Source organism: Monopterus albus, unplaced genomic scaffold (genome assembly GCF_001952655.1).
Source record: "Monopterus albus unplaced genomic scaffold, M_albus_1.0 scaffold2.1, whole genome shotgun sequence".
NCBI lineage: Eukaryota > Metazoa > Chordata > Actinopteri > Synbranchiformes > Synbranchidae > Monopterus > Monopterus albus.
In genome coordinates this window covers 5,587,040-5,600,168 of record NW_018127882.1, presented here as the reverse complement: position 1 = coordinate 5,600,168, position 13,129 = coordinate 5,587,040, and the positions used below count along the sequence as shown (strand labels likewise).

The 13,129-nt window shown below is 41.5% G+C and overlaps 1 protein-coding gene and 1 long non-coding RNA gene across 2 annotated transcripts in view; both read left to right on the top strand.

Moving 5' to 3' along the window:
• The first annotated feature begins 1,144 nt into the window (after positions 1-1,144).
• Positions 1,145-13,129, top strand: part of LOC109955922 (uncharacterized) — a 30,353-nt gene continuing 18,368 nt past the window's right edge. The window contains exons 1-2 of the long non-coding RNA XR_002274352.1: positions 1,145-1,398; positions 4,678-4,762. This is a non-coding gene — a long non-coding RNA (uncharacterized LOC109955922). The remainder of the gene's footprint in view (positions 1,399-4,677; positions 4,763-13,129) is intronic.
• On the top strand, positions 8,844-10,161 carry sox3 (SRY-box transcription factor 3). Its single transcript, XM_020592532.1, has one exon. It carries the CDS (start codon positions 9,085-9,087, stop codon positions 9,985-9,987), a length of 903 nt encoding a protein of 300 aa, XP_020448188.1. The 5' UTR covers positions 8,844-9,084; the 3' UTR covers positions 9,988-10,161.

Genomic DNA, 13,129 nt, shown 5'->3' with positions numbered 1-13,129 from the left:
TTTGTTGCAATAGTTTCCATCTTAGTAGGTTTATTGCAATTGTATATTAATCAGCAGGCAAGTAGAAATAATAAAATTAAACGCCTGTATAAGTGTTAAGTTGATTTTTATATTTAGCCTTGGAATATGAGGCGGCTTTTAAAGTTGAGATGGCAGTGCTGAGATGTAGTGAGTGGATAGATTTATGTTGTGCTGGGTGAGAAGGGTCCCAGATATCGCAGCAGTTTCATTTGAGGGTTTTTAAAACCCACATTAATCACTCAGGCCCTGAGCCGCCCCTCCCATCTTGAGACATGAGGATGCATGAAACATAACACTGGGACCTGCCCAAGGGCTACCAGGCACACAGTCACTCACGCACACATATACATTAGATGTTTTGATAGCTTCGGAGCCACAAGCGGTGCTGTGATGCTCTGACATATGGAAGGTTAAAGGCTTCTTAAATATCCATATCAATCTGCAAGCCTGTCAGCTTGACAATGACAGAAACAGAACACCATTAGTGGCGTCAGGCAGTATGATCCTCATCTGTGCAACATTAGAGGAATAGATGGCTCGCCGGAAGACATTCCTCCGGACGCTAGCCAAGCCAGTGCACGGATACTGAATTATGATTTTGACATTTTGATTGATAATATTTTACCATTATACCTAGATGTTGGGTTTGCCACATGTGAGCTCAGGTTTATTTTGTGGGTTGCTTCCTTGTTCGGATCAAACATCAGAAATCGGAATATCTGATTTAAAAATGGGTCTGATTGCACTGATTTTATTCTCCTGCTGTTCCTTGTTAATATGCTGGTGTGAGGTTGTTGCCCTCTTCCTGCTGCACAGAAACCATTGTGCTCTGCTCTCCTGGTATGGGAGATGCTTTGTTTTTTTGAGCTCTTTCACACCAGTACTCCCTCTTTTTAACACAATAGCCCTCTCTCCTCTCACCCAGCAAGTGGGAAGCTCCAGGTCAGTTTCCCTTGCCAAGTTTTGCAGGCTGCCATGTTGTCTATTCTGCTCAGCTATTTAAAAAATGTTGAATATCAACAATGGCTTTCACTGGTGCATTGTCAACTTTTGTATGAAGCAATCTTGGTTGAATGAGATGGGTCCCAGAGCAGGGAGAGCTCAGCTGCAGTGTGCACTACCACACCAGTCAGTGCCCAGCTCTCCTGCTCTTTGGGTTTCTGTGCTGCAGTGGGAGCTGCCGTAGTGGTGCTCCCGTCTGAGCTGTCGTGGTTTGAGTGCTGGCTGAGGCTCTGGGCTGTGGGTGTCACTGCTGTCTTCCAGTCCACTGTCCTGCTCCCGGGCCTGCTGACAACCAGCTGTTGAAGGTGTGTCTAAACAGGAGGGATCAGGAAGAAGCAGCAGCAGCAGCAGACTGGGAGTCAGAGTCAGAGTTGGGTGAGTGTCCTCAATTTTCTGACCAGAGTGGGAGGAGGTTAGTAGTAAAGAGGGAGGGGGCATTCAGGAAGCTGGAGCTCTGTGAGTTGTGTTTACACAGTCTGTTCACATATTGGTTAGAGCGTGTTATTTATTCAGCCAAAATGATTTTATTTGTAAAGACATCACCTGTTGATCCAAGTGTCAGGAGAATTAAAAACTATGAAGGGAGATCAGTGTAGTAGAAGTTTGGTTGTATGAACACAAACTATAAAACTCACAGTTTTGCTGTCCTGTTGTAAAAATACTGACATAGACTCAGAAAGTCAGAACTTTACCCAGTCTATATTTCTTTATTTGCACAGTGCACTCTATAGCCATTTTGACACTTTAACAATGTTGAAACCCTAAAGGCTTGATGCATCAGTGACTTTATGCTGAGCTCTGTGTGTTTGCACAAGCAGTACATTTATGTCTGTGTAAGTGAAGAGCAAGAATGAGAGCTTGCTTCCAGATAATAGTAGCTTAGGCTCTTTGTCCCGCTGTCAGCCAGGAGAGGAACGAAGCTGGAAATCGCTCCAATCCAGTGGCAACATCGTGTACGTTTCATTGACATATCAGTCTATGGGGCAATGAGCCGTCGCCTCTGCACACCTCGGGTGTGTGTGTGTGTGTGTGTGTGTGTGTGTACAAATAGGTGGCACATCCAGGTAGTTCTTTATTTGTTATGTTGGTTAAAAGCAAAAGTCGATATAAGCGGATTACAAGGTATTTTTGTGTGTCACAGTAGACTGAACCTGGAGGCTGTAACATTATTTATTTTTGTCTTTCTTTTGGTTAGACACTAACATTTAATATTACACAGGACAACTTGAAGGGTGCAGTTTGGGTGATGCCAAATTAAGTTGAAAACACATTTTATCTTATCTTTCCATAAGGTAATAGCTTGTAGTTTCATGATATTTGGTAGAGAAATTAAATTTATTTGTCACAACCAAAATTGCTTAGTGCTGTTTTTAAAAGTGGTTTAAGTGTAACCTTGCAAAAATATATTTTTTAAATATTTTCCTGAAAGGTCCAGCCATTCTAGAAAACAGAGCTGAGACACTGTCCCTTCTCGAGGACCTGTGCTGTCCTCTGTCTCACCTCTCTGAGCTCAAGCCTAGGCAAGGTGACCAAATTCATCTCAGGCCAGCCCATCCATTACCTTGTCAACACAGCCAGCTTAGTTTGCTCTTCTCCCAGAAGACTGACTCTAATGTAATGTGCAATAATCACCACACTCATCTCATCATGCTCAAGGTAATTAATATATTTAGAGGGCGATGGCTAACTCTTAATTAAATTATGCCTCTTTTAATGAGACCTTGCCCGGGGCTAAATTTATTACCACTATCTGCTTTATCATGTGCTCGGCACGCAATAGAGATATCTCATTTTCTCCCAAATCACAGCTAGATTACACATAATGGCACCCATGATTTATATATCAATTTATGCTTGTTTGTTTCTTTATTTAAGATTTAATAAATCACCTCTTATAATTACCTCACCTAGTTTTGAGTCCTTAAAAGGCCCAATTTCTGCAATTAATGCTCAGGGCTGTATCACTTTTACATATTCATTTTAGAGGAGAATACAGATAACAACTTGGTGGCATTAATCATATTACAAAATTGGGCATATTTAATTAATTAAAGTTACACTGCAAATTAATTGTGTATTCTCTCAATATTATCTTAAACTAATGAAGGATTGACAAAGGGGCTGTTTCATTTTTTTTTAAAAAGAGGCAAGATTAGTGGGATCTCAATTATAGCTAAAACAAAAGAGGGCTGCTTGCTTGGGCATGGTGCAAAGCCAGAAGTGGCGATTCAGCACTTTCTTCCAAACAAAAACCGGAGAAAGTTCCCATTGTTTTTGGAAAAACTGAACATGGCAATGATTCAAAAGATACATGGGAAATAATGAGCACTGTAATTAGCCAGTCGAGCAATAACTGTATTTAAAACGATCATCGTATAGAGGTGCTTGATAATGCCATTCACATCTGTTTGCTGACAGACTATCATTACTTTAACAGCGAAGCAAAACAAAAAAGCATCTCGAGGCCCAGTTTATCCTGCATTTCTTTTTTTGCTGCACATATACAACATTTGGTTTGAGTACATCTCTTAATACTCTGAAAACTATTGTGTGGCCAGCTCCTGAAACTGGCAAATGAGATGTAATATGATGTCTCTATAGGGTAAAGGATGATTGTGCAAATTAGAGGTTCAAGTGTGAGCTCAGCTTTGTCTGAGGAAGTTTAGACAGGAGACTTTGTTCCTGAGCAAACACAGAAGGGATCACGTTGCGCTTAATCTGGCCTCACCCAGTGGCTCAGAAGCAAAACCATATTTATTGAAAATTTTCGCTTAATTTAAACTGAATTGATATTAGCTCTCAGTGGATAGGAGCTTATAATTTACACTAATTTAGTATTTTATTTTTCATTTAACGCATCATATACCAAATATGTTTCTCCTAATTTGTTAAGTAAACGTAAGGAGTCTTTGTCTAAGAAATGACTTCAAGGAGCTAATAATCACTGTATATTCATTTAAAAATGCTCTGCTGTGATATAATTTAATTTGCTTTTAGCTTCATTAGTCAGTAACCACAGCAAAAAGTGCTTGTGCCAATTATGGGAACTCCAAGGGTCAGTGAGTATATGAATTTTTAACTGCACACTGCTGCACGTGATTATATTAAGTGGTCTTGTAACAATGATTAACCCCAGATGTGTGCGTCTGTGTGTGATTTTTGCATTACGCGTTGAGCATACTTGATCAAGTGTGTTTGAATTGCGCATCCCTAAATGATAAGCAGCTCCATCCAAAGAGGGACGAGGGTGAGGCGATGAAGTGAAAAACTATTCCCTTGACTAAGTGAGATGGAGCAGAGCGTTGGGTGGTCACGCCTTGTCTGTTCATGACAGTGGCGGGTCAAAGAGATTACACTGGGTCTGTGTCAGCAGCCTTGGCCTGGTTCACAGAGGAGCATAATGAGGAAAGACATGCTTGGCCTGCTGGGGAGAAAAAGAGGCTCAAGTTTGGAACACTCAGCTGCGAGAGGAAAACAGCTTTTTGCTTGTTGTTTTACAAGCAGAGGTCAATAAGTAAGACGCTCTGCGACACTGGAGGCAAGAATGCCATGTTCTCCATTAGTGCCGAGTCCTCCTGACAGACTAGAGCTCTCCTGAAAAATAAAAAAGCAACTGTCCTCTGAGTGTTGTGTTTTTTCTTTCTTCTTTTGAAGGTTCGAGTGACAGTCCCTTCACCTAATGATTAGATGCTTTCACTGCCCCAGATGAGCCCACATTAAGAGACGATCCCGACTTGTGGTGAGTTTATGGCTTCATCCTTTCCCCATGACTAAAGTTCCATATACAGCAGGTCTGTAATGGCACAGTCACATTTCTTTTGAAGAGCAGTCCCTGCTTTTTATTCATTCTCTGTCTTCTCCCTTCTCTCTGTCAAAAGGCAGTGAACACATACTTAAAACCACCAGTTTACACATAATCCGCAACAAATCTGATGATAAATTTCAAGATTTGGCCGTCCTTTATTTGGATCAAAATTGCACAGTGTTTTGTGAAACATTTATTCTTTCAACACAATAAAAAGTAGCTTAGTAGGATGTTTTAAAAGACTCTTCAGGTATTTCCCATTTCTATTAATTTGCTGTTTGCTGCTCAGAGTTTCATTACTCCATCGAACAGCAGAGTGCAGAAATATTCTCATTTTATTATTCATGAGAAGAGTCTATAACTGTGATAAGGTTGATAACTAAACCAAAACTCATGAAGGTGAAGCTTCAAAACCAGATCTACCAAGCAGCAGCTTTACCCCAAATTAAGTTTTATGATACCTGTTGCTGGACCAGCTCATAATGTTCATGTCTGAATTTTCCAAAGCAGCATTCACAAATAAAAATACATTTAGAAGAAAACTTTAAAAAAAAATTTACTTCAGTAATTTTCACACACAAAAACGTGAGACTCAACCAGATGACATAAAACCTGTCAGTTTAAAGGATTTTTTTCCCCAATAAATAAATAACTACGTCTAAGATCCAACAGAGTAAAATTGTGTCCTCAGCCATGACTCTAAAATTATACACAGACATTAAACATTTAAAGTTATTTTTGGTTCATAATTTTTGTATGGATGACAACTTTTATGGACCAAATAAGTCAAATTACCACCAGGAACACTGCTTTGTGAAATAAAGAGGTGATAATAGCAGCACTTTTATTCCTTTAAATGACCCGTGAATATTATTTTACCTGTGTTGATCTGGGAGGACGCAACCATTCACGCCGACACAATAGAAACAGCAGACCGTGCGTAAATTGCATCGTCATTTGCATTCCTGGTCCAAAAAATCATGCAAATCTTAATGAGACAGTCTCCATTGTGACTGTAACTGAAAACCCATTCTTTATTAATTACTGTTTCTGAAAGGCCATGTCCGCAGTCGCTGAGCTGAAACAAAAAAGTTATTGATTCTGAGGTCGTGGGGTTTAAAGTGGACGCGTAAAATAATATGTTGTGCGTCTTGAGATGCGACTTTCGATTAAAAAAAAAAATCTCTCTCCATATGTTGGCAGATAAACATAAAGCTGGTAAACGCAGGCTATAACATTACAAAGGCAATAAATCTCAAGGCATTATCAGGCAGTCGTTTGCAGTTGAATGGCAGACATGCAGCGCCTGTGTCCTGTGGTGTAATATTAAAGTTGAGCGTCATAAATTCAACTAGTCTGCTTTACTGACAGTCGAGCACACGATGGTAACGTTATGACTGTTTTCGGAGATGGGATTCATGTGTTTCGGTTTCTAGTTAGTAGACCTGAATAGATTTTAATTCCCCTAAATCTCTTTGCAAATTTGTTTGCTTTATTTTCTAAGCCCAAAGGCCACAATCAGACCAATTCTTCAAACAAATGTCTTTATCTGACTTACGTCAAACATCGCCACTGGATTTAATGCTGTATCAACATAAATGTTAAATTTAAACAAAATGTTGGCTTTTAATAATCCGAAACTGTTTTATTGTAAGGAAACGCACTAAAATGCAGTGAATCGTTCCTCAGAAAACCAGGAGGAAAATCTGTTTTCACGTTACCTGCACATGCGCAATTCGTACTTTTTAAAATAAAGATCATTACATGATCTGTATGGAGCTGATTGCATGCAGGTTATAGCCTCCCATCAGGACATCCACATATTTCCTAGCACTCAACAGTGGGCTCCTGCAGCCGCGCCCAGAGCCCCTCTAGGCTGAGTCTGAATCGGAGCAGACTGTGCTGGTGGTCCTCGGTTCCTTAATTAGGAAATTAGCTGCACAGAGGCCCTCATTACCAAACTCAGGGTTACTCCTGGTACCCCCTCCCTTTGCCCCCTTCTCTCTCTGCTACCGGTCCATTTCCATAAGAAGATTACAAGCGGATCAGTATGAAGATCTGCCCAGATAAACAAATAACTGGTCCCTGAGAATTAGACGGCGACTAATTGGACGTTAGTTTTACTGCTCTTGCTGTGTTTGCAACGCCCCATTGAACGTGAAAATTAAATTCATGAAGTGATGTCTCTTTTCAGCTGATTTACTACAACTGTGTGGCTGAGGGGCCACGGGCTCTCCCTCCTTTAAGATAACAAACCATTGTTTATTTTATTTGTGTCGTCTCATTTTAAAAGTCATAAATATTATGGACACGTTCTGTTCTTGTGTGCCTGTTATAAATATCTCTAACGGTCCTAAATACATCTTCTAACCTTAATGCAGTATGCTTTTATTTAAAAATTGTTTAGTTCTACTTTGTAAACGGAAGCTTTCATTCATTCTTTGGAGGAAAAAAGCGCAACAGTCATTGACAGACTTAGCGGTTCGTTGATAATTTCATCGAAACAGCTTAGCTGATCTTGAATCAGTGACTTCAGCTAAACTGGTTTCTGCGTTTTCATCTCTGCTCTCTGCAGCAGTAATTAATGATACATTGAGAAAAAAAAACCCAAGGTCGGAGTACCGCCCTGCATCTATAAATAAGGGAGGTGCACATTCAGCGCTCCGGGAGGTGAAACGCTCTAAAATGCACATACCAGAACGATCCCAGCAGAGCCCATCTAAATAAGGTGCTAATAGTCGTTTTCGATGAGCGATTCTCTCGTTGTCATTAGCAGGTGTGAGCGATTGGTTTCAGCGGCACAGCGGCTGTCAGCTGGTTTGTGGGGACACGGATGCAAATGAAGGCCACTCCACTGCAATGATTTTAATAACCTTTAACACCGCCGACAGAAAAACGAGTCAGCAGACGATTTCTAGGGTCTCTGCTAGGGTTTCTAGCAGTCACTCGCATGCGAGACAGCTCTTTGCCAGTGTCAAAGCAAACTTTTCCTCAGGGACTGAAAAGATGGCCCGTCCCCTCCACAAGAGGTCGTTGATGTATTAAGGTTTTGCATTGTGGGAACGTTAACGCTGCAGAAACAAGCAGACGGCCGTGCCACTAATTTAATTTTCTTTACAAGAGACTCACAGTTTTATATTAGTGTAAGTCTTATTCTGTTTCATTAAAACATTCTCTCCCTCTCTCTCTGTGTGTATATTATATGTAATGCTTACATGTATTTTAAAATATGAATTAGGCCTGTACCAACCCCATCTCCAGCGGTGAAGGATGCTGTAGATCTCTACAGCAGTAAAAAGAGACCACAAAACTCCCGAGAACAACTTCTGAGCAGGTGGTTCACAAAGGACCCCATGGAAAAAAAATGTTATATACACCAATGTGCTGACTAGTTTGTTTTTTTAGATACTGGCAAAATATGTTGTGAAGTTCTAATAGAAGAAAAGCAATGAAACATGTTTGAAAGAACAGAGAGATTAAACCGTTTTTCTCTGCCAAGGATACATTTTATTCCAATATTCCAGCTTCTAGCAAAAAGTGAAAGGTGGAAGATTGGAGTAAAATGTGCCCAGTGGTTTTAGCTGGGTTTGGCCTGCAGGAATCTGCCCCTCTAATTAATTTACTGACATTAAGACTAGCATGGCCAACATACAGCCTGTACTCTTATACGGTTATACACATTCTTTTGCATGTTTTACTCCCAGTCCTATATATTTGAGTCTCAAATGTACATAGGCATTCACAAAATGACCTAATTTTGGGTTTAATTTGTTCCAAAAATAATGTTGAGGCATTTTCCAATTAACCACTCATCTCCCTTCTCAGACTGTGAAGGCTGTAAATAATATTTTGCCTTATGGCTGCTGTTTTAAAACTTTACATCTCCCTCCTCCTCCTCTGAACAAAACACAGCGCTGTGTGCTCCGGTTGGTCACACGGTAGAATATAGGAGCTGCTCCCTGATTGGCTGCCTGCTCCTGATTGTCATACTGCCAATCCACATCACATGGTCCGGCCTATTAACAGATGAGCTTGGCGAACAAGTTTACAGACTTCAGTTTCAGAGCCGTGGGGGACAGAGCAGCTTCGAGCAGAGCGAAACCAGAAGCACCTGCAGACACATTTGCCTGTTTAGGCAGAACTTTTTTTTCCCCATCTGCTTATGAGACTGGTCAGTACCTCTACCTCTTTGACTTTTGGCGCTGTTTTGTGAACTTTTTTTATGTGCCTGTGAGTGAACACTAAAAGCCGCCTGAATGTATAACATGATGGAAACCGAGATCAAGTCCCCGCTCCCGCAGCCGAACTCAGGCTCGGCACCGGGCTCAAAGAACAACAATGCCAGCGACCAGGAGCGGGTGAAGCGGCCCATGAACGCCTTCATGGTCTGGTCCCGGGGACAGCGGAGGAAGATGGCACAAGAAAATCCAAAAATGCACAACTCTGAAATCAGCAAGCGGCTTGGTGCTGACTGGAAACTTCTGACTGACGCTGAAAAGAGGCCATTCATCGACGAGGCCAAGCGTCTACGCGCTATGCACATGAAGGAGCACCCGGATTATAAATACCGTCCTCGCAGGAAGACCAAGACCTTGCTCAAGAAAGACAAGTATTCTTTGCCCGGGGGACTGTTGGCGCCAGGAGCCAATGCCGTCAACAACTCAGTGTCGGTGGGGCAGCGGATGGACGGTTACGCGCACATGAATGGCTGGACAAACAGTGCGTACTCCCTCATGCAGGATCAGTTGGCCTACCCGCAACATCACAGCATGAACAGCCCTCAGATTCAGCAGATGCACCGGTACGAGATGGCAGGGCTCCAGTACCCGATGATGTCCTCGGCGCAGACCTACATGAACGCAGCTTCCACGTACAGCATGTCTCCAGCGTACACGCAGCAGAACACCAACACCATGGGACTGACCTCCATGGCTTCCGTCTGCAAGACCGAGCCAAGCTCGCCGCCGCCGGCCATCACGTCCCACTCTCAGCGGGCGTGTTTGGGGGACCTGAGGGATATGATAAGCATGTACCTGCCTCCCGGCGGCGACAGCGCGGAGCATTCCTCCCTGCAGAGCAGCCGGTTACACAGCGTCCATCCGCACTATCAGACCGCAGGGACTGGCGTCAATGGCACGCTACCTCTCACCCACATCTGAGAGCAGCACAAAGAAAAGACTTAAAACTTTTTTTTAAAAGAGTACTTCGGATACTTGAACTTTTTGGTTGCTAAAGAAACAACGTTTAACTGTTTGGCTCAAAAATATTTTCTCAACATCTTGAGTTATGTGTCAGCCCTGCGATGGATTGGCGACCTGTCCAGGGTGTACCCCGCCTTCGCCCGATTGCCGGCTGGGATTGGCTCCAGCCCCCCCCCGTGACCCCGTTCAGGGACTAAGCGGTAGAAATGAATGAATCTTGAGTTGTCCATTCTAAATGAATTTAAAGTGGATCGAAACTGAACGTTGAGCCCATCAGAGTAAATTGCATTGCAAAGAGGCTTTTTATCACAAGTAAAAGCAATCAACTTATGTAGAAGAATTGGACTTCTATATTTTAAATAATGCCATATTTTCACTCTATGAAAAGGCATGCGGTCTCATGAAGAGGCTGGTGTATTTCAGAAAAGCTGGATGGAAAGTCGGCTCATAAATGTTTACACTTGATTTGTAGAATGTCAGTCGTCTCCACTGTGTCCAAATTTTGTAGTCTTCCCTTCCCCCTCCCCCGGACCCATAGGTTAAAATGAAATGTTAAGACTGTGCGGGTCGCAAACACAAGTTTTATTTATAGTGTTCTTTTCCCTTTTAGCTTGCGAACCTGATGTTTTGTCACGTGAAAATATTCACATTCGTTTTTTTGTAAAATGTTCTGTTCTGTGATGGTTTTGGCAGTGTCATGTTTTCCCATTATCCCGAACGAAAAGGTTTATTTAAACTGACGTTTCTACATATTTTAAGACCATCCTCTATTCTTAAATGCTGAATAAATTTGTACGAAAACAAACATGATTTGTGACTCTGTCGTTTGTGTGTTTAAACGGGGTTTGGAAATGCGCATTTGAATGATTTTAGAATCTCTGGAGTGGTTGTCTCCCAAGGGAGCATCAAGAAATTATATATGTGACTCGAAAGGGGCTTAAAACGCACTGAATGACAGTCTGGTATATTTTTATTTTGTGACATTATCTCTTTGGTAAAACAGATTTTTCTTCCTGAACAGGGGCTAAGATAATTTGGTTTTCCAATTCTTTTTAAACCCTTAAAAACAGTAAGTTTATAATTGGATTTGCTGGAGTTAAGAATATATTTTGTTCATAATCCCTAGGCCTGTTTAATCTTATGTGATATTTCTGGGGAACATTTTTGGAATTTTGTAGAAAAATTCCTTTTCTCTTAAAAAAAAAAAATAAAAGTTGGTTTTTGCTTTATCAAGCTGTGACACTTAACTTTCCTTGAGGATCTCTCTCTCTCCAGTATTTACTTGAAGACAGACAAATCAGTGCACTGTTATCACTTTGTTTTCATATTTTACCACAACACTTAGATCATTTCTGCTTTTAAAATAAGTTTAATAGGATAAATAAGACTAAGTAAAATAACAATTGGGATGAGCGCCAGATCATTTAAAAGTGGTATAAACACACTCTTTAATAAAAATTCTGTTAAACTTGTACACATGCTGCATCTTCTGAAATGTTTTCTAAATTTACCTTGCGTGGCAAAAATATATATCATTTGTGACTTTGGAATACAGGATAATGAAATAAATCACCTTTAAATCAAACTAAATATTTTTTCTTAACAGTCTTATATAATTTTGAGGTGCATCTGGGACATTTTCAGGCGGCTTGGTACTGTGGAGATTCGTCTTCCTTCAAGCTGCTTCTATTAAACTGTAATGTTGGCTCGAGCAGCTGTAATCTATATGGCGGCTTTTAATTTTCAACAAACTAACACTGAAATTGCATCTCATGTAAAACCTAACTGGTTTCTCATCATGCTCACTGTAGCTGACAGCCTAATGCACAGGTGTGCTGAAGAGTGCACAGGCCTGCTGTTGCAGTGTACCTTGGGATAAGTAAGCATTGACCACCAAGCGGGTTGGAGCAATAGCCGTCCTGCTGGCCTTCCCACACTCCCTGTCGGACTTGATCCACAGCTCAGCACAGCAGCCTGGATTAGCCCCACACACCTTTGTGGAGGGAAAGATTATCCAGACCTCCCTGCATTCACTGACAGGGCCTTAAGTCACTCTAGCGTGCCAACGGCCACCCGTCACCTAATCACACTCTCCAACTCATTTTTTTGTAATTAAGCAGCTTTTCTCTCCCTGCTCCTCTGTTGCAGAGGTGTTTGCTATAGACTGGACAGAGAGATTATTTTAAATCATTTATCAAACTCGATATAAACGATATAATCCCTGGATAAATTCCACTTGCACAACTCCTTTGATAATTAAAACAAGTTGACTTTGTTTCACCAAACTGTTGAAGTTTCTGCCTAACAGGTGATGCAAAAGTTTGACCGTGTCATTACAGGGAAATACTGCTTATAGTTCTCACTGGGAATTTCATTCAGGCTGATGATTTAGGAGTCAGACTGGTGTTTGGGGGAAGGTGTGTGGCTGGGCTGTGCGTAGTTATTGATTGAGTTTGAATGTTCAGGCAGTGAGGCTATCTGAGTCGGGCTCCCCACCATCACCCCCATCCCCCCTTGCTTTCTCCCCTGCTGAGCGCCCAAAGGGCCTCTCTCTCGCCTGTCATGTGGAGCTGTGCCCACTCAGCAAGTGCAGGCATATCCCACTTCCATCTGCTTATGACCTCACATCCCCTGTTTGTTTAACCCCCTCTCCAAAAACTAACCTAATTATAGCCCTGTAGAACATGGATTCAGCGGATTCCCAGTGGATTCTGCCGCTGTGTGTCTATCAAATCAAATCAAATTTTATTTGTATAGCACCAAATCACAACAAAAGTCATCTCAGGACACTTTACAAAGTAAGGTCTAGACCTTACTGTTGTTAGGTATTTTTAGTCAGATAGATATTGGATAGATACTTTATGTATTAGAAATGTTTAGTGGAGATAGGATGTCTAGTTAGACTGTTAAATGCTTAGTCATGCTTATGAGTTTCTACAGGGTACATCTGGTCAAGGATAACTAGAGAGAAGAGTTGATGACTGTCAGCAGACAGGATGTTTAATATTATTATTATGACGTGTATAACTGTAGCCTTAGCCATAATATGTTCTTATGTTTAAGTCACGACATGTACTAGAGGTCGTGAGAATGTTTTTAG

Bases quoted from the DNA above. Each gene is read 5' to 3' on its own strand.
- sox3 (XM_020592532.1), top strand. From the start codon at position 9,085: ATGTATAACATGATGGAAACCGAGATCAAGTCCCCGCTCCCGCAGCCG.